The 21,409-nt window shown below is 36.1% G+C and overlaps 1 protein-coding gene across 6 annotated transcripts in view; it reads right to left on the reverse strand.

Annotated features, from left to right (window-relative positions):
- Positions 1 to 945: 945 nt before the first annotated feature.
- Positions 946 to 21,409, reverse strand: part of Arap2 (ArfGAP with RhoGAP domain, ankyrin repeat and PH domain 2) — a 168,520-nt gene continuing 148,056 nt past the window's right edge. For 5 of the 6 annotated variants that reach the window (XM_063240676.1, XM_063240677.1, XM_063240675.1 and 2 more), the window contains 5 exons: positions 19,198 to 19,280; positions 17,545 to 17,580; positions 15,371 to 15,434; positions 10,133 to 10,267; positions 946 to 3,488 (listed from right to left, as the gene is read on the reverse strand). In XM_063240676.1, coding sequence (XP_063096746.1) covers positions 3,105 to 3,488; positions 10,133 to 10,267; positions 15,371 to 15,434; positions 17,545 to 17,580; positions 19,198 to 19,280 — 702 coding nt within the window. In that variant the 3' untranslated portion in view covers positions 946 to 3,104. The remainder of the gene's footprint in view (positions 3,489 to 10,132; positions 10,268 to 15,370; positions 15,435 to 17,544; positions 17,581 to 19,197; positions 19,281 to 21,409) is intronic. The other variant, XM_063240678.1, reaches the window with a different exon arrangement.

Below are 21,409 nucleotides of genomic sequence, written 5' to 3' on the forward strand. Positions count from 1 at the left end.
AGCTACCTGGCCAGTGTGTGTACATAAATGTGTGTACAATTTTTACATAGGTAAGTTACTCATCACAAGAATCACACTACAACACAGTTATAACTCCTACCTAAATGAGGTTACCTGGGCCCTGAATTTTAATCAAGTAATTCTTCAGTGCTATCTAGATTATTAAAAATCATAGTCATGTCAGAGGAAATAAGCATATACAATTTACTCACTTTAAAAATTAAAATAAAAATAATTTACACCTTAAAAAAGAACTTTAATAATCTATTTTGCTTTTTTTTTTTGGTACTGAAGAGCCAACATTCAACCTCAGGCTTGCCAGTCAGGAGCTATATCCCCAGTACAAACTTAAATAATCTGTAAGATTCATTTTTGCGCTGTTTCCTGGTAGAGATAAATGTGAAAACTGTACATGTGTTATGTGCCAGAAAAATTTCACAATTTAAACTTAATTCTGTCTTCTGTTAAAAAAAGTTTTTTATGAATGAATAATATACAAGTTGTGTAAACCTATATGATAGTACAAGTTTTCATCATCTCCCTTAAGTGATTAAGTCTGAAAAAAAATCCATATACATGTCCAAATAAATATAAACATTTGCAAAAACATTTCCTCCTGCAATGTAGTTTTTATGTACTTTAGCATTAAAAATTGTCATTGGAAAAATATAAATCACCAGCTATCACATTTATATGCACAAATCACACTTTTCCTTAAATTAGTTTGCTTAATTGTCACTTCCCAGATGCCACTTTGATGAACCATCAAGTAACTATTTTCTTAAAAATCAAATATTTAAAAATCATGGTTAACTTTTAGGGATGCAGAAATGAAAGTCAGTGTCTTTACGTCTACTTATGTCACATCTGAATATATTCATCCTCTAAAATAAGACAATATACACATTCATGTATTTGGAAAAACGATACAGACAGTTTAAAGTGTACATTAAATTCAAATTTTAATGAAAGGAAAAAATGGATAGTGAATTTATTTCACAATAACCTTTAACTCCTGAAAACAAGGAAGATACACAAGTCACATTCAAATGAACCTGTGAAAAAAATCTTAATCTTTACGCAAAATACAGGAGATGTCATTTATAGTCCTTATCTTGAAAAATGGAGACAACTGATCAGAAAAGGAAGAGAAAAGAAGTGATTAGATTTTAAGCTTAAGTTTCAAGAAAAATTCAGGTAAAAGGCAGGTTAAAAACTCCAGACATGTTCTCATTGTTCAACATCACCGGACATATTAACTTCCATTCATCTTTTTTTCATAAAAATATAAATATCATTATTTATTAGAAATAATAGTTTAAAATTAGCTTTTCTTCTAAAATAAGCTGATTTCTTGCTTTAAAGGACATTTCACTAACAGTGCAACTTATAACTGTCCTGCAGTTTTATTTAATTCCAATTTATTTGGATTTAAAGAATAAATACTCCCTTTATCATGGTAAACTATTTCATCCCTACCAAATATAATTAGAATTTTATAGTATGTATAGAATGTAACATCACATTATTGTTCTGTGATCGCAGTGATTGAAGTATGGACTTTTTTTTTTTTTTGGTACCGGGGACCAAACTCACAACCTTGTGCTTGCCAGAGAGGAGCTTATGCCGCTGAGCTAAATCCCTGGCTGGACTTGCTTACATAGACAAATTCTGACCATAAAAATATCTAACAAGTAGGAAAAATATGAGAAATAAAGTTTAGTTATAGAAAATAATTTTTAATATCAAAGCTCATCAAATCTAATACATTTGTAAGAAATTTGTTGAAAAGTGCTGTCCATAACATAAGCTATAAAATGTTATTGTTTGAGAAAAATTTCCAATTTGTAGGTATTCTTTATGTGGAAACAAAGAGGCATATGCCTCTTTGTATAGAGGGCTTTGTATAGAGGGCTTGGTCACTTTACTAGTTATACACAGAATACCGTTGCTTTCTTAAAACAAAAACAGCAACAAAAACCCAAAACAATTAAATGGGATGTGAACTGCCAGTCAGAAAATGTATCATGGACATTAACTTTCCCTCTACCTCCACATGCCCATGTGCTAAGCACTTCCAGTTCTGACAGTGCAGAAAGACATTACCACCTCACGTAAAAATCAAACCAAAAATATTAATCATCAGAGCAACAGCAGCAGTAAGATCCTATAATGATGCGATTTGTTTGTACCAAAAATATAGTTAGGAACTGCAAAATCTAGCCTGCTTACAGCAACCATGCAAATGACATCTGTGCCCGGTCCATGCATACAACCCTCCAGTGCAGTGTATGTAAGTTTCCTGTTAGCAGCCACTGACGAACAGCTGGAGTGTAGTGAATACACACTGTGGCTTGTTCACCAACACCATAAATAAGAACAGCCAGTGCCATTATTCCAGTTGGTTATCTGAATGCTTCTTGGGACATGCTTAGATCCTGGACTGTTTTCTTAACAAGCAGTTTTTCTTGAGCTCTGGTCCTTAGTGAACTAGAAAGAGTCACTTTCTAAGACGATGGTAGGGCATATGCTAACTTTCCTCCACTTAAAAACTCAGTGTTACTTGTTAGCCACTGAAATACATTCTCCCCTTTCTCTATTCATTCCCTTTCTTTTCCTTATTATGGACCCTATGTAAACCTAAAAACATATGGTAACAATATACAAGTTTTCCCAAAGTGCAAAATATGTTACATATAGTTCCATAGGCTTTATTTAAACACAGCATTTTATACAATACAGTACAGTCTGAGACTTCTGCTCATAAGTTACCCACTTTGCAAACTACTATTTTAAAAGGGTTGACCACTTAAGTACCCCAGTGCTTTTTTGCACAAAGTTAATATAATTGAACTTTACAAGTTTATTCAGAGCAAAACAGTTTATCTTACACTGAATTACACACACACACACACACACACACACTCACACACACATAAATATATACATACATATTTTAAGATGGTCTTTAAATGTTTAAGTTTAGATGGACACATTTCTTAAATATAGACAAGTTTGCTTATAAACTCATGAATTATTTTATAGTTTGGTTTCTACTTTATACACATTGTATACAATATTTAAAAAACAATTTGTGGATCAATTCATTTTATCTCTTTTTGTGAAATCTGTTCACCCTGTAACTCTTTAGGCAAGGTTCTTGATCGCTGTAGAACCACATTAAGTTCTTCAATTACCTTTGATGGCAATTTATGATCTGAGTCCAAAGGAGCTTTGTTACTCTTGTCCTCGGTCTTCCTCAATGTTTTTACACCCTTATGGCTTTTCTGTTGCCCCTGCTGGACCTCAGACTCTGTGTCCTCCAGGCAGACGAAACTCCGGTGTTTTCTGGTTCGATTTCGAAGTTTGTCCTCCTTGTGCTCCAGGCACTGGGCTACGATGGAGGCTCGGTCCTTTAAGCTGGGATCCATGGTCTCCCTATCATGCTTTTCACTGAGCCGCAGCCTTTCAAGTTCTGCTCTTGCACTCTAAAAATAAAATAAAATAAAATGTTTTATGAGAAATCATGATTTGGCAAAAACTGATGCTTAAAAAATACATTCCATGTAACAGTTGATGCTTCCTATATAAGAGTCTATTCCTATAATGTAGGTTCTGCCTTTACTTTGACATAAGTGGCATATCTGACTTTATATACTGGTGTTAGAGCTGCAAAATCAAATGAAATGCAGATGACAGAAATTCATTTTAACATGCATTTAACATAGTACTTCAAAGATGTCTTTTAGGTTAGTTATTCAGACTGATTCTCAATTCAAACCTTCTTCTTCCAACTCATTTCTGATTTTTGTGTGCCACATGTACATTCATCCTTAGTTCAAAGAGTTATACTCACAGCACTGGTGGGAAAAAAATGCTCTTCTTGGCCATGTGAGCAAGGAAAATGCTCTGTACTACCAGCCTCTCTTTTGGAGTCATCATAAAGAATAAAGATGCTGAGAAATATTAAGGCAGAGAAATCTCCTTAACTTCTTTCTTCTGTGTTTTTCTGACCAATGAAACCTTTCCTCTACATAATGTCTATTAGGATTTCATGAATATTTTTTTAAAAATGAAAATATATTCTGCATTATTTGTACCTTTTTTCTGTTTTTCTTTTTAAAAATAAACATAAAAAATAATGAAACATGTTAAAATTTTTGAAAATGAAAATATATTAATACCTGCTTTTGTGTTAGTGGATTAGTGTTCACATTCCGTGAACTGTCAGGACCTACAAGTACTAAAAGTAACACCTGCAAGGGAATAGGGTGAACTCTTAAAAGCAGTGTGCAGGACAAATTGAGGCTGGGTAATATTTAGGGTACAGACTTTTTCTTTGGCTTCTCAGGGATCACAACCCAGTCAGGAATAAAATACAGCGTATATATATATTACAGTAACAGTTTTCATGACTTTTCAGCACAAAGACTTAGATGCAGAATTCAGGGGCCAAGTATTAATGGATACAGTGCTGAAAATTTAAGTACACTGTAAAGTTTAATATTAGCCTAAATGATTTATAAGCTTGTGAGAAGGTGAGGATGGATGGTAAAAGTGATCTGTTAAAAATGAGAGTATGAAGTGGGGAGAAAGTACAGGAAGCCAGGAGTGTTTTATATGAATAATACAGTGTGAGCTGGAGAGGCCTACAGGCGAGGCAAGAAACTCCTGCCCTTAAATGAGAAGGTTTTAATTTAAAGAGCAAGAGAGATAACGTGTAAGAGTAGATGAGCACAAGGCGACTTGCTCCAGGCAATGCCAATCTGTCGCAGCAGAGAAGCGGTGCCTACGCTCCCAGCTGCAGAGCACAGCTCTTTCTGTCAGAGCTGAAGTCATGGGCAGTGAATGCATCATCAGAGTAACTCAGTCACAGGGCTTTCGTCTGGGATCTTATATGCTTCCCATTAAATCCAGAGATGGAGGCCAAGTCTCGTGGAAAGAAAAATATGACAAATATATACAGATTACATTAGCAATTCTTTTAAAGTATTTGTACGGCTGAACTCACTCATTAGCTGATAATCTCCCTGGTGTAAAACACATAATCATATCAACAAATGTAATCGTAAAAATGCCTCACGCTTTATATGATCACTCACAGTTTAGTTATATTTTATTGTGCAGACACACGAAATTAAGAAATAATTTGTGTGAGGTCACATAAGAAAAACTTTGAAATGAGAAGTTGGAAATACCAAAGAAATAATAGAAAGTTTGGAATGGGAGGCCATGGGGTTGGGGCACCAGGTTCCCATCCCCCCCACCCCCGCCTTCTGGAGATGAGCAGTGCAGTGAATGTAGCTTCCTCCCGTGGCCTTTTGGGAGAAGGTAGCGCAGGGTGCGCCGAAGGCTGCATCCAGCGCTGTGTCTCTGCTTCAGAAAACACACAAAGCGAGCAGAGAGTGGGCCAGCGTCCCAGCGTCAGGTCAAGAGTGGCCATGTGTATCTGCGTTAATTAGGTCTCCACATGGCTTCCCACTCCTGGGCTTGCCAGGTGCCTAATACTCTCCCCTTGTGGCCAGAGAGAAGGTATGAAGGCAGGCCTGCATACAGATGCCCACAGCCCCGAAGAGCTGAGCCCTACACTTGACATGTCTTTGGAACCTGGGAACTGGCTGCCTTCAGAGTCCAATCTGGTGCAAAGGTTGTAACAGGTTGGGGAGGGTCCTATGGGGACACTGGTACCACGTGCCTACAGGAAGTAAGCACTGCCCAGAGACCATTCGCCTGACCAGAAGAGGGAAGCCCAGGGACGCACACCTGTGTATAGAGAAGGAGGCTGGGACCAGGGTGGGGTGATGGGACCCTTACTGTGACACAGCCTGCTACAGATGCTGCAGCCTTCCAGGTGACTCCTCTGTAGTGGCTCTGTTCCTAAGTGGGCACCTCCTCAAGCTGCAGTGACTTTTCTGGAGTAGCCACCTGCAGAGAGCAGCATGCTGGGCATATGGAGTCATGTCCGGTAGGCATGTATTAAAAATTCCCTGGTGCTCAGGTTTGGTCTGTAGCTCCCCTTGGTTAGCCCCATGCCAGGCAAGCCTGCCTCATGGATTATGAGGTTTGCAGGGCTCCCACAAGAAGGGCCAGGAAGATAAAACTTTTATTTTTAAAGATATTCACAGCAGAGCTGTATATATATATATATATATATATATATATATATATATATATATATATATATATTATACTGGGGACTGAAATCACAACCTTGCACTTGCCAGGCAGGCACTTGTACCACTGAGCTAAATCTCTGACCTCCAGATATGAAAATATTTTGTTATGACAACTGTAGTGAGGATTTTAACACAAGATGCTATCAAACAACCTGCACTGGGCAGAATGAAGAGTCCTCCTATGGCCAGTGTCATGGTGATAACCTGGATCTGCATTTTTGCTTCCTAGCTGCCATGTTCAAAAGCAGGTCAGGTCCTCTTCTTTTGCCCTGGCTATGCTACATGCTTCAGCCTCTGCAGGGAATTTAAATACTCCTACAGGAGTATTTAAAGGTGGAGGCTTTACTGCCAAAGGCAAAGCAGCAGTCAAACAGGCTGCGGATTTCAGAAAGAAATTCTGTGTTTTCATGTGAACTCTGCATTTTCAAATAACTGATAACAAATTCAAACTCTGATCACCACTATGATAACCAACCCAAGCAGTTTTGAGGATGTAAAATATTGATGCTAGACATCAACTTAGTTACTAAGTCCAGCCAAATCTTTTATAAACACATTTTTCTTCCACTGCAAAAGTAATACAGCAAGATTATAAATGCAAAACTTGGCCCAGTAAAAAGGAAGTCTTCCTCTTGCCATGGTACCCCAAAGAAAACTTCTGGCGATTTCTTATATGTCCTTCCAGGTATGTGTGTGTGTAAACCTTTTTACAGCCAGCCCTGCCTCCCCAGCCATGGGAGTAAGCCACCTCTAAAGCCAATCCTCAGACCCAGCGAGGCCCTCATGTAAATCCTGAGCCTTTGAGCTTTCCAGTTCTGGCAGCAGTCATCACAGAGCAGAGAAAAACTCCCTGCTGTGCCCTGGCTGAGTTCCTGACCACAGAAGGTATTGCTGTTTTAAGACACTGGGAGATGTGTGCGTGCGTGCGCGTGCACACAGTTTGAAATGGGAACTGAGGTTGGTTTTCTGAAATTTATGTGAATCTTTCCAGCACATCAAACAGCTCCAGCATTGTAAGGGCCAGTGAGGTACTACTACTATTTTCTGTTCAACTGTACCACTCTTCTTTGTTCACTATTTTACAGAAGTCATTTTAAAAAGAAATGGCTCCATCTCTACTTGACTTTATAGAGAGGACCTCACTGCATTGTCCACTGTAGCCCCTAAGTCCTAGGCTCAAATGATCTTGCCTCCATCTGCCTCGGAGTCGAGACTATCGGTGAGTGCCACCACACTCAGCTGTTAATGGCAATTTTGAAGCTGGTAAATTATCTTCCATGTTATTATTTTGTCCTAATGAATGTTAATGATATGTCAGGTGTAGTTATATTCTCAAGTATTATTATTTACTTAACCATCACAACAACCATATAAGGTGGAGGCTTTTACTAGCTCCACATATTTACAGACAAAGAAACTGTGGACACAAAGCTGAAGCAGCTTTCAAGACTTTACAGGAAGCAGAAGCATCATCGGGGGTGTCTAGCTTGTGCATTCTTCAGTATGCTGTCTGCCTCCTTTTCTGCCAATAGTTCACTTCTCCTGGCTTATGCAGCTAGATCCTTCCTAATTTACCTAATTAACTTTATAAGTCACTTCCTTCAGGAAGCTTTTGAGGTACTTTCACATGAGTTTGAAAAGAAATTTATGAAAGCAAGGCCAAATCAACAAACTTCCCAATCTGCCAAGAACTCTTCTGAAAAATACTTCTTGAACATATCTCTTGATATGAACATATTTTTTCTTATGAATGCATCTCCCTTAGTAATTCTGAGTTAACTTCTACTAAGAATCAAAATGTGGGTAGTCATCTTATATTTTCTAACACATTTATATTAATTTAATTCTACAGTAAATATTTTAATGTCCATATAAAAAATTTATCTTTTATTAATTTTGCTTCAAAGCCTTTTCAAATGTTTCAATGATTTGCCAACCCTGGAGCACTGTATTTGTCAAATCACTAAATCACACTTACCAATTTTCAAAAAGAAAAAAAGAAGCTTAGCTTATTTTAACTCATACATTTGCCAGCAATTAACACTGCATGGACTTGTTTTAAAGCCTTTAACAATTTTTCAAAGCAGCAGTTGTGAGACACAGGTAAGAGTTACTGGCAAGACTTTGAAGTAGCAGCCTGAGAAAAAGCCAGGGGGCCGAAAAGGGAAAAGGGAGTCCAGCTGTTCCTTTAGGGAGTGAGCCTCAGCAGCCCGAGAGGAGAGCACGGGATGCATGAGAAATTATGAGAACAGTAAAGATGGTGAAGGACAGGACTCAGGACTGACCCTTTATATGATGCATCTCTATAATAAAAGCCCACCTGATGGGAACCTAACACATTTCTAGGCACATTTTGAGCCATGTGCAGTCATGCCAGCGCAGTAGCTAAACATTGTGCTGTCCAGAGACCACTGCCCCTTTTTGGGAAAAAACTTGAATAGTTTATGAAAACTTTAAAGGATCCTACAAAAATGACATCTATTCTCTGTTGGACACTTCTCCATCTATGGAGGAACTGGCATGATATTTGTGGGCTCTTTTTGCCTGTGGGACAGGAAATTTTGTCTCCTGTCCAATTAACTTTCAGTTAATGCTTTTGCCTATAAATCTGTACTCCTACCCCAGTATTAATTTCCATTATCATTGAAGGAAGGGCCCATGCTAGGCAGTAATATCTCCAGTCTCCCGATTGTAACCACGTTAAAAAATTTAACTCTAAACTCGTAAATCTGGGATCAGGTAATAACTACTGTATATTTAAATAATGTATGCGGAATGCTGGTTAAAGAAGTTTGAGCCTAAAAATCTGTCTTTTGCTTTTCTCTGCAGTTGATCTTAAGTCAGTGTCAGGAGGACCTGGGTATAGATATTCTCTACACTTCCTTTATTGGTTCTGTGTTCCCTGGCGGGTTCCTGTGGAATGTGACTCAAGAATTTTAAAATTCTAGATTAATGGATCCAAAATTTTTCAGAATAGTTTATTAGCAAAAACTGTAAGTGTGGAATGGACAGAGGGACAAGGTCATTATTTCTTGGGAACTTACTTCTTCCTTTGATTAATACCAGTGAAGGGATATCAACTAGGGGAACCAAAGACCATTATTTTTGAAGCCTTTGTATTTAGAGATGAAGTTTTTCAGGGGAATAAATGTTCAGGCACTTTCCAAGCATGGAAATGCATTTGAAAAAACCTGATTACTAGATTAAAGTGCCTTTAGTCTTCTAAAGGTTTTTTTCTGCTTGGAAAGCAAAAGATTCAAATAGCTTAATCTCAAATTTAAGCTCAAAGAAGATGTAACACTTTTTAAATGCCTTTCTTTGTGCTTTGAGGGACTCAATTAAGACACTGAGACATGAGCTGGTTTTCAAGCAGCTAATGAGTTTTGGGAGAAAAAAAAATCTATATACTTTCCTCAAGAGACCGAACTGCACATCAAGATTGACACTGCTTACATGCTCCTACCCCAACAGTGAGAAACAAGAAAATGTCCTGTATGAAAATGCAAACTGATGCTCAGAGGTCATCTGATAGTTTCCTACATTAAGTAAAATACCCCATCATTTCCTCAACTACTGGTACTTCCGTATGTCTGTAGAAAGTCTAGTTATCATGGCTCCAGATTTTTCTGCCATGCACTCACTTTAAGGTGTTCTAATAAACTTCTAAGATTAATTCGAGACTCATTATTACCACCAGAACTTCTATACAGATGTTTAAAATCATTTGGCTACTTTAGAGATATGAAAATAAATGATATTGTACATGTATAAATAACAGGCAATGACACTAAAATACATGCTGTAAGGTTATTCATGATGTATAGGATTACTGAATTTTTTAGAGATCATTATTATTGTTTTTGAAGTTAGTGAAGTGATTAACACTTTTAGTCATATTACAATATAGCAAAACAAATGCTTTAAATTAATATCAGACAAACAAAATCCTAACCTACCTCAATATTTCTCCCGGCTTGGGTTGCATTTCTTTCATGCTGGATGGGAATTAGAGGTAAACCTCCAATTTTGGGGTTTTTGGTTATTGAACGCTTTCGTTCCTTCCCAGCTGGTGGCCATAAGTCATTTTCATGCTGTGGAAACACAATTTCATGCTGTTGGTGTGTGAGTTTATTATGTGGTACACCACGGCAGTCACTTGGCTCCTTTCCTATGTGCCACATTAAGTGATGTGCTTTCCATGAGAATGCCACTGTAATTATGATGTTGACTCTGGCAGTGACATGGCTCGAGGAAGTGAAGCTCTTAAGTGAACTGAGCTTTTGAGGTCTCAGTTCAATTTCTAAGTTTCAAATACATGCCTTCTATACTACTTATCAAACCAAATGGGGGAAATCATTGGAGGAAACTGGCAAATCTCTTTGTGAAAGAAAAATAATGCATTTGTCTACATTTCTGGGCTTTATAATCAAAATAACTACACATTTATTTTCTCCTCACACCAAAGGTGATTTTAATGTAATAATAATTTGATCTTATATATAACAAACCAGCCTAAGGCATGGCTATCAGAAAAATGAGCCTTCTTTTATGACCTTTTGAAAAATGTTACTTTTTCACCTAATTGAATTCCAAAGAAATGTTACCTTTTTATATATATATTTATACTGAAAATCGTTGTACAACAGAGAGTATGGTACATTTGTTCTCAAATTACTGACCACATAGTCTGCTCCAATAAACAATTATAGATATGACTGGAGAAAAGTTAATTTAGCAATGAGGGATAAATGTTCAAAGGTAAAAAAAAAATATAAGCTTTTGAGTGATTAATCCTTGAGATACACATATAAAAGAAAAATTCAAGGAATTTTCCTATCCTCAGGGTAGATTAATTTTTTAGAAGTTACGAAAGCAAATTGATTTTCAGACAACAATCTATGACAGATAATATAGAATGCCAAGTATGAAAAGAAATTTACAGGTATTTTAATGAAATAAAAACCATTTGGTAAACTGTGTAGCGAAATTCCACTCTATATCTTCCTCAATTTTTAACATATATCAACAAATTCTTTTTTCAGTTAATAATTTAAAGTATTTCTCTATAGCAAATAACTCATTTCTAAACATATTCACTGTGTATTATATATTAATAGCTAATTTAATATTGAGTGGCATACTGCCAGACTCTGAGCTTAGCAATATACTTATTTCATCGAACCCTTCATAATCCTACAATTTAAGTCTTATTACTATTAGATTTTGTGCATCATGTTCTTGAGCTGTAGAGGGGTATTTACTTTGATTCAGCAAATGTACAATGGCAATGTATTTACTTTTCAAAGAGAGAGAGTTACAAGCTTTAGGATGCTATTTTTATGTTATAGTCTCAAAACTAAAATAATTTGATATTGTAATATGATACAGTTGGGATATTCTCAACATATAAACCTGAGAGGAAACTGGCTAAAAGGAATTAGGTAATTTTTGTGAATTATTTTTTATGCTTTCAAACAACTGAGATATGGTACATGTCATGTCGTATTTTAAGAAAAATAGAAATCTCCAGCTCTAAATGGTATGTTTTAATTTAATATTTATAGTTATTGGGAAGTGTGGAAAAAAAAGATGATACCTCAGGAATCATGTGGCTGAGGAACATAAATACAAAGATTATACCTAAAATCTCTACTTTTTCCTCTTGCTCTCTTTCAAGTTGACTTAATTTCATTCACTGTAGACCCTTCGTTCATACTGTACTTTCTTCCAAAATTTTTTTTTTTTTTATTTTACCTTTTCTTTCCTTGCCTGGCTCAGATTTCATGATGAATAAACTCACTTCCTTGTCAATTGTCTTTAATGTCTCGTTTTTCTTTTTCCTCCATTCTTATGCAAAACCCTGAACTGGTTAGTCATTATTCTGCCTATTCATTGGTGGGAGAAACATAGGGAAGATTATTCGATTGATTGTTCTCATTTTAAGTTTAACCTTAAAATTCAAGTTGAGCTGTCAGCACTTCCTTAAAATTCTGCCATAAGACAATTTAAATCCTCATTCTGCAGGTTATTTTTCATCATTTTTATTAGCTTCCCTTGCCTCACAAGTCAGAAACTTACTGATTTAAATCAATAATTAATCACTTATAATTTTTCCACTATGAAATGTGCCTGTCTCCCTGTGTGCATAGCCAGAGGCGTGAACTTTTCTATTCTTTGCAATCAGCATTTTCTCTGATCACACAACCTTTCTGCAGACATACTTACAATTAACTTGTGGGCCAGAATATGTAATCAATAATTTGAAAACCAATGTGCTACACTTTCTGTTGTGTGATGACATCTGTTTTGTCAAACAGCTGCAAATCTACTCAAGATCTCTGATGGCGTAATCATCTCTCTTCTCTGCTCTCAATTTAGTCCTCTACCAACTGGATTGTCTCCATCAATGTATATGCAAAATACAATCTCTTCATTGTATATTAAAACCTCAAACCTACGTCATCTCTTGTTCCTTTCTAGCCACAACCTCATTAGCTTCAGATTAAATTACTAATCGAATCTTCTGTGCTCAACCATCCCATGGTTTCTCTTCTTCTACACTCCATATTTGTTTCATTGACTTCTAGTCTGCTTGATGTTTAAATTTTGAAATATTCCAAGGCTAAATTGAAGGCTCTGTCTCCCACCTTTCCTCCTGTCATCCATCAAGTCCTACAGCTTTTATAATCCAAATGCTGTCTCCTTCCAAACTATAATTCAGCCTCAAATTCTGAGTTTTGATGTGACTTATAACTCAGTTATAACTCAGGATATCTATCTGTGTATCTAGAAAGTATCTTGAATACCTTGTAACTTTCAATTTCTCCTATACCTCTGATATCTCTTACTAAAAAAACAACAACAGGATTCTCCTTGGTTTCTATTCCATCTCTCAAACTGCTACAGCTTATTAATTCAAAAATCTTACTGGCTCTACCTTCAAAAATATTCCCGAATCTGAGTATGTCTTATCATATCCACTGTTATCACCCTAGTCTGAACTGATACCTTCCACCTCACTCCTCCTCTTCTTCCATCTTTGACCCTCTATAGTGAAACAAGAGGAGATGTGATCTAGTTGAAATGCACTTCTCTTGTTTCAAATTCTTGACAAGGGACTACAAGATCTGTCCTCTGTCTTCCTCATCTCTTGAATCCTCCCTTACACAGTCTTTTATGTATTCACAAAATAGATCAAGATTATCACACGTGAACCTGCTGACTCCTCCCTGAGAACGACCCCTCCGGGATACCTGGACAATTCACCTCTTTACAGACAGATCTCAGCTCCCGTGTCACCTGCTCAGAACACCATCACCTGGGAACTTCATCAGTAGTGTCCTTTCTTACCACAGTCAGTCTTTTCCAACATATCATACTTACTGTTTCATCACACTGATATCCATTGGAAATTTTATTACTTATTTTCTTCTATTTTAGAAATACTAAGTCTGTACTTTGTAAACAAGTAGGGGCTACGTGGGGTAAATATACATATGAGTTGAATGAAACAGACCTGAGACTCATGAAGATTACATTTTAGTAAAAGAAGATGACATGAAGTAACTAATTACAAATACATTTTTAATTGGTGCTTCAGTGGAGAAATAGAGGGTACTAAGGATCTGATGGTCTGAAAGTCAGGGAAAGCTTCTCTGACATTGGATATTAAAGCTGAACTCCAGAGGACTTGTGAAGCAAGCCTGAGGATGGAAATAGGTATTACAACATTTTGCTGGGTGTATTTACTATCCGTTAGTATGGAGAAGCATTTGCTACTATTTTGCTATTTTCTTATGGGGATGAGTCATAAATCCTTACATCTAGGAAGTCCTCTGAATTTATCTTAAGGGACGAGTGAAGTAGTCTCCAGAAGTAGAGTGAACACAAGAAAGATAATCAGGCCATGCTGTTAGGCCCAGGACAAGAAGGATACACAGCAAGGAGCAATAACTTGGTTTTGGGAATAGTCTCATTTTCTGAGTTTCAAATAGAGGGTGTACTAATCTTAAGTATAAAAACAGCAAATATCAGTCTAGTTGAGCTATAAATAATTTAATCTCTTCTGAATATATGGTCTCTATTAAAATATTTCAAATTGGTTTTTTCCCTTTTTAAGTAGAATTTGTATATCTGATTTTTTTAAAAGCAGAAAAGTGTCTAAAAAGCAGTTAGCCTTTTTCTGCAAATGTGTTCCCAAGTAGTAATAGCAGAGACAGGCTGAGAAGAGCCATGTTTATTAACCACTGGTAAGGTTAATAAATTAAATGAACAGAGAAAATAGTTTTCAAAACAAATAAGGACTAGCATTTCGACTGAGTTAACTTCTTTCTTGTAAGAGAAATAAGAAAGTACCTCCTCAGTAATAAAGAGTGGCAACTTAATTGTTACCAATGAATTTCAATGCTCTGTGAGAAGGATTATTGGGAATTCAGTCAGACAGGGTTGGGAAAGAAACCGATCCTATTAATGGGACTATTTAACTCTTCCCTGAAAGAATGGGTCGTTCTCTAGGAAGGAGAATAAATGAAAAGCTGAGTGTATGAACTGGCCTTAGACAACTATGGACAATCATTAACTGCATGGTCCCAACAATCACTAACTGAATGATCCTAAGCAAACAGTGGGACGTTTGATTTTAAAGTCAAAGGTTGTTATGCACTTCTTGTTATAAGGAATACATGAACTGACTTCTATGAATTGTCTAGTATGTGACAGGTATTAAAGAAATGTTGAATCCTGTTCTTTCTGGAAAGGCAGAGGTGGGGAGAGTGGAAGAATAAGAAAAGAAATAGGACATTTTCTAAAGGACAATCTATGGGGGACTTTGGCAGGATGACAACTTAGCTAAGTCCCTCTTTCCTATGCTGGATCTTAAAGTAACCTACCTCTCCCAAGCCAAGGAGCTACTCAGCTGGAAAAAACAGAAGGATACCAGACAGGAAGAATCAATTCTCTTTACAAGGCTAATGGGTAAACTGGATTTTTTATGTACTAAATAAAAGCCAAGAGAGAATGAAAGTTTTTGAAGGGTGAGTGACATAGGTCTGTGGTAACACTGCCTGTTTAGCACTGAGGCAGCCCTGATTTCATTCCAAAATAAATCATAAATTCTTGGAGAATCACTATCACATTTAACACTTTCTATAAACAAAGTTTTATATTTCATTGCCTAAATGCAACAGATAGCATACCTGGGCAATAAAGATACTGGCCATCCACTCCATCTGGGTTTGTGAACTATCACAACACAAGTGCCTGCAAGACAATGTTTATAAAATAAATAATTCAAAAATACAGCTGGCTAATCTCTACTGTATTTATTGGTGATTTAGGGTTCAGAAAACTCTTCATGTTTCTTGTAGCTTATGGCTTAATGCAATCAAACTGGAACATTTCAGTACAATTTAGTTTTATGCTAAATAAACAACATCCAAGAAACTATTAATATTCTGGTTTCAAGAAACCCAACAAAAAGCTTTGAGAACTGTTGCACTGAGCCATAGTTTTGGAAAGGCAGAAAACTCAGTGTCATTTTATGTTTTCAAGTACATGATAGTAAATAAACATCTTTTCCTCTCAGAAACTCTGAGCCCCACCCCTCCAAAAACAAAGAAAAGTAGACTCTTCATCATTATGATTACAAACATTAGACTCAGGAAAAATAAATTACGTGAAAAAATGCTACCTAGCTAATAACTCCGAGTCAGTAATTTTCTGCTGAAACTCTTAATTAAGCTACAGATCTTGCCCTCGATATTTGGTTAGCCTGTTTGGGATGCTGGGCCTATAAATGAATAAACTGTAACACAGTAAAAGCAAAGAGGAGTTGAGTACACACACAACTGCAGAGGAAGGAAGATGAGATGATGCTGTTTATATAAAAGTAAAATTTGCAACTGATGTCAGGGTAAAATACAGAACATTTGATAAAACTTTATTCTTTTTGTTTTCTTTTATGACAGGGGTTCACTACGCTGTTCAGGTTGACCTTGAACTCATTTTGTAGCCCAGGCTAACCTTGAACTTGCAGTGATTCTCTTGTATCAGCCTCCTAAGTGCTGGAATTAGAGGCCAACATACCATGCCCCATTCAATAACTACGTTCCTATATTCCTGTATTAAATATAAGTTACTTAGTAAAAATATCTGAAATTGTGTTTTCATTTAATTTTCACAAAATTATTTTGTGTTCTCATTACTCTGCTCAAAATAAGTATCTCACGTATGTATATATGTAAGTAACATTTTGTAGAGACAAATAAGTAATGACTAGAGGTAGGAATCATGTGGTAAGATTTTAGGGGCATATGAGCTATTGTTTTGAAGAAGAAAGAGAAGTCCACTGGCTCATCAAGGAGAGTTTGAAAGTCAGACAGAAGCAAACAGCATATAAGACAGAAGAGAGGTCAGTAAAAAGACCAATTGTAATGTACATATGAAGTAGCAAATTAAAGACAGTTGCTCTTCTCTCCTTAAATCCAAAAGAGAAACTTGAGGGAAAGAAATGGAGCTGATGGAGTCATAGTTAGACCATGCATGCCATGATAACAATCCTGCAATGTGTCTCATATGACAGGATTCACAGAACAGTTTTAAAGGAGGACAGAAGCTTGAAACATTGGAGAAAAGTCTGTTTGGCAGATAGGCTTGGAAAACATGGTACAAAATTAAAGCCAAGTCAGAGCATGAAGACCACCTAAGGCTTCTGGAATAATTCAGGTAGATAAAGGAAGACTGGTGAAGGATTCAGAGGTATGGATCGATCAGGAGGCAAAAAGGAGGAAGATGAAGCCGGATTAAGCAGCAACACAGATACAGGCAGGCAAGGAAGGAGACTGAACTCTCTAGGAGACTGGTAGATACTGGTTAGCACCTATGAGAAAAGTACATAGATAGAATGGATTTCAGATTGGGATATTACTTCTCATACATTAAAAACAACAGAATTATACCTACTTATCTCCTAAAACGTGGATTTCACAATCACGTAACATCTCTAGAACAATATACAGCTATGCTAAAGAGGCATTGCCATAGAGGATAATATGGCGTTGAAACCAACTTGAACCCTCATAAAAATCTGTTTTCAACTTCTTAGATTTATAGTGTTTGGCAAATTATTTTTCCCATCTATACTTCTATCTGCTAAATGATGAAGTCATTTATTTTTATATTTCTTTTCTTTTGAGGCAGGGTTGAACTTACTACGTAGCCCAACCTGGCCTCAAACTCCCAGTGATCCTCCTGCTTCAGCCAGATTAGAGCTGAGATTATAGGTGTGAACCACCAAGGCTAGCTGAAGTCATTCTTTTACCCAAGTTCTCATCAGTGTGTGAAATCTGAAAACTACCAATGATAAACTTACCAGTGATGCTTTTCTGAATATGCGGTCAATCCCCAGCTGCATCAGAGGAAAAAGCACACAAGCAGTACATTAAAAATAGCAATTTTACAAAACTAAAAGGAAATATGATTTAATGGTGGGAATGCAGAATGGAGTAGATTTCTCTAAGATGCTTCAACAGGGTTAGTGTATCTAGAAGTAAATGCTAAAGGATTTGGCTACACAATTGTATTATATGGGAGACAGAAGAAAATAGTCTTACAATGTTATGAGCTAATGTTATGGGTGTGGGGTCTTGGGTTTGATACTCCTGATTGAGTGCTCTGGGTTGGATGAGCTTGTCTCCCACCCCCAAAAGGTCTATTATTTGAGACGTTGGGCTCCACTGTGGTGATGCTGGGCATTAAGGGGACTTTTCAGAGGTGAGATCTACTGGGAGGATCCTGGGTAATTCGAGGTGTGCCCTGGGAAGAAATTCAAGCACTTCACACAAGAGCCCTTGACAGTTCTCATAAGAAGGTTGTGACAGGGATGGGGATTTAGCTTAGCAGCTCAAGCACCTTCCTGGTAAGTGCAAAGTTGTAACTTCAGTTAAAAAAAAAAGAAGAAGAAGAAGAAGGTTGTGATAAAATCCTGAACCTGGCCCCACCTAGCTCTCTCCAGCTTACTGGGAACTATTACTAGCACCTGTGCACAAAGCCACACATTCCCATGCTGTGCTGGACGTAAGATGGCCCTTTCCAGAGCTGAGCCCAGGCAGGCGCCATGCCTCGAACCTCAGAAATGTGAGCCCTTACCTTATTTAACAGGCATTTGTCCTACTTAGTATATTAGTCACCTTTGAGTGACCAAAAGCAGTCTGTCTTAAGTATTTCATTGTGGTAAGACAAAGTTAATATACCAAGGGCAAACGTCTATGAAAATTACTAGAATTATTTACATAATTAAAGCATAGGTAAAACACAAAGTAGGTGTATGTACTTGGCAAGGAGTATGAGTATGGAGGACAAAGTACAGAAATCTGGAGTATCAGAATCTGAGAAGCATATACAGTTCATGATGTTTCATGATACTAACAAAGGTGCTGTGTTAGTATTAAGATTAATTAGCTCATCAAAGTGATTTATGATAAGAAACTGTGTTATTCACTGAATACTGGTGTGGACCAAGTGTTAAAGGGGCCCACAGCACACCAGCACGACAGGTCCACACCATCTCTAACACTGTATGCTGTGTGTTTAGTACTAACTTTGGTAACAAAAAGGGTAAATTAAGAAGCCAGGCCCAATACATTCTACAAGTCAAAGATGGGGAGGCTGAGGGGCGTCACTGCCTGCTGCATGCAGACCTGCCTGGAACATGGAAGCAGCTGGGAAGTGCTGTGCCAATTGAAGTGGAGCCCACAACTCCTGAGCTCAGCTGAGGGGACCTTCTGAGGATTTCTTGCATATCACAGGGCAGGTAACAATTACCAAGGAGTGTGAGCAGTCTCAGTGGGAACATCATGCTTTATCTACTCTCAGAGTCCTTTTTTGGCCACAATTTAAGCAACTTGAAGAATCTGCTAAAGCTTACTCTGTAAAGACTTAAAACTAAGGAATTTGTTCCTTAAAGCCTTCAATAGATTCATTTTCTGAATCTTCTCTCAATGGCATCTTCCTCCTAACTTTTTACCTTGTCGGAGGCTTCATTTTCTTTTTTACACCAAGATAAAATTTCACCGAACTCAGAGGAAACATTTTGTCATGTTTACTGCTCTGTAAGGAAAAAAAAAAAATTTTGTAATCACACAGATTTTATAAATTTCCTTGAACATTTCAAACTGTTTAGATTCTCCAGTGCCTCATGAATATAATGCCAATTTTTGCTTTGATAGCAATAATGAAATAAATTTGGTTAATTTTGGGTATGTATATATGCTTTTTACATATGTATATGTAAAAAGTTGTGCCCATATAAATATATACATCATTTCATCACACTTTATAGAAAACATGGGAACAGATGTGTATCAGACCTGGTAAAGTTTTCATATTTCACAAATGTGAGACAATGCAAATGTCATGTTTTATAATTTTATATATTTCATTATTATACAATTATATGGGAAGCACTCTAAATTCAAATGTATTTCTGTGCTCTACTGCACGTTAGTTCATATATTGTGAATTAGATAAATAAAAACTCCAGATAAATTCAAGAAATGAAAACATGATTTTCTTTTTTTTTTTTGTACCAGGGATCAAACTCACAAATGTGCACTTGTAAAGCAGGCGCTTATGCCACTGAGCTAAATCATATGGAAATATGATTTTCTATATATAGACTTTTGATTTCAGTATTATGGAAGACAAACTGTTAACCTCTATAGGCACATGTTGAACTATCTTAATATTTATATGAATGAAGATTATTACAAATAATTCATTAAAATATATGATAAAAAGGACTTCTCCATACCCCTCTTAATATATTTACTTGTGCATAGGTAATTATTAAAAATTTTATCAGCTACTTGGATATATTTTTTCCCAGGGAAGTTGTCTGAGAGGCAAAGCTAGAATCACTACACTCTAATTTACAATTTTATGCAGAAATGTCATAATATCTCATTATTTATCATTTGATAGCCCACAATATTTTATAAATAATCACAGAAATGATTTAACATAACACATTTTCAATGCAGTAAAAGTTCTCAAGGAAATCTTGTGCTTCAAATTGGTAGGTAAGAAGAGCAAGAAGTTTGAGGTTAGAGAGATTCTGGTGTAAATCTGATCTTTTTTTTGTTTTTGTTTTTATTTTAGTAACCTGTAATTTCACAGTATTTCTCTTTGACTTCATTTTCTTATTTGTAAATAAGAACAATTTAAACACTGACATCCTAAGTTGGGTTACTGTAAAGACTAAGTGTACAAGCAAGGTGCTAATCAGATTAAACAAAATAGTGCCTGTAAAGGACTTAGTATGGTAATTGGCATTCAATATCTCAGGAAATAATACCTATTATTATTATAAATTGAAAACACATAACTCATAGCAGTTGAAATATAGAGTTTAAGATCTTAGGACAATGCACAAGAGTTACATAAAACATGGGCTAACTGAATACTAAGTTCTATATAAGTTAAGTGTCAGTATTTCTTTATAAAAGTAGTCAACTTTTAAAAGTGAAAGATATCATTTTTATAAAATAAACTTGGCTCCCATGGAACAAAGAGGCTAGCAGAATATTAGAGGAAATACATACAGGAGAGTTAAACAGACAGATGATAAAACACAATGGTTTTATGAACCATAGGTCTGTGACAATAATTAAATTCACATGGTACATTTACCCTTATTACTAAGTTTCTTCTTACCATATATATACACATATATTTTTATATTTCTTGTCATATGTACATACAGTTTGTATGTAATAAGCATGAATGATATCTTTTTTTTAACTCTTAGGGGTACAATACCAGAAATGGAACCTTTCGGTCATAGGTTAGATGCATGATTCAGATATTTGCTAGGCTGATTAGAGTTTACAGTTAAACTTGTATTTATATATTTGCCATCCATTTGCAATTTTGATTTAAAAAATTTTCTCTTGTCCTTAATTCTTTATACAAGTTCCATATTAAATATTAATATAATTAATATATTTTATATTAATTATAAAATTACCTGACTTTTAAACAACATATTTACTATTAGCCTTAATTTTGCTTATTTTTTACTGACATTGTTTTGTTTTTGCTCTTTGAGACTCGAGTCTTGTAATTAAGTTTACCTGATTTTATGGCATCATTCCTCCATATTAACTTTTATGTTAGAATTACATTATTTAACATAGTTTAGCTTTATTGCATGCATTAGTACTTGGTTAGGAAAATAT

Source organism: Cavia porcellus, unplaced genomic scaffold, assembly GCF_034190915.1.
Source record: "Cavia porcellus strain 051 isolate PalLab524CR breed Dunkin Hartley unplaced genomic scaffold, mCavPor4.1 scaffold_30, whole genome shotgun sequence".
Classification (NCBI taxonomy): Eukaryota; Metazoa; Chordata; class Mammalia; order Rodentia; family Caviidae; genus Cavia; species Cavia porcellus.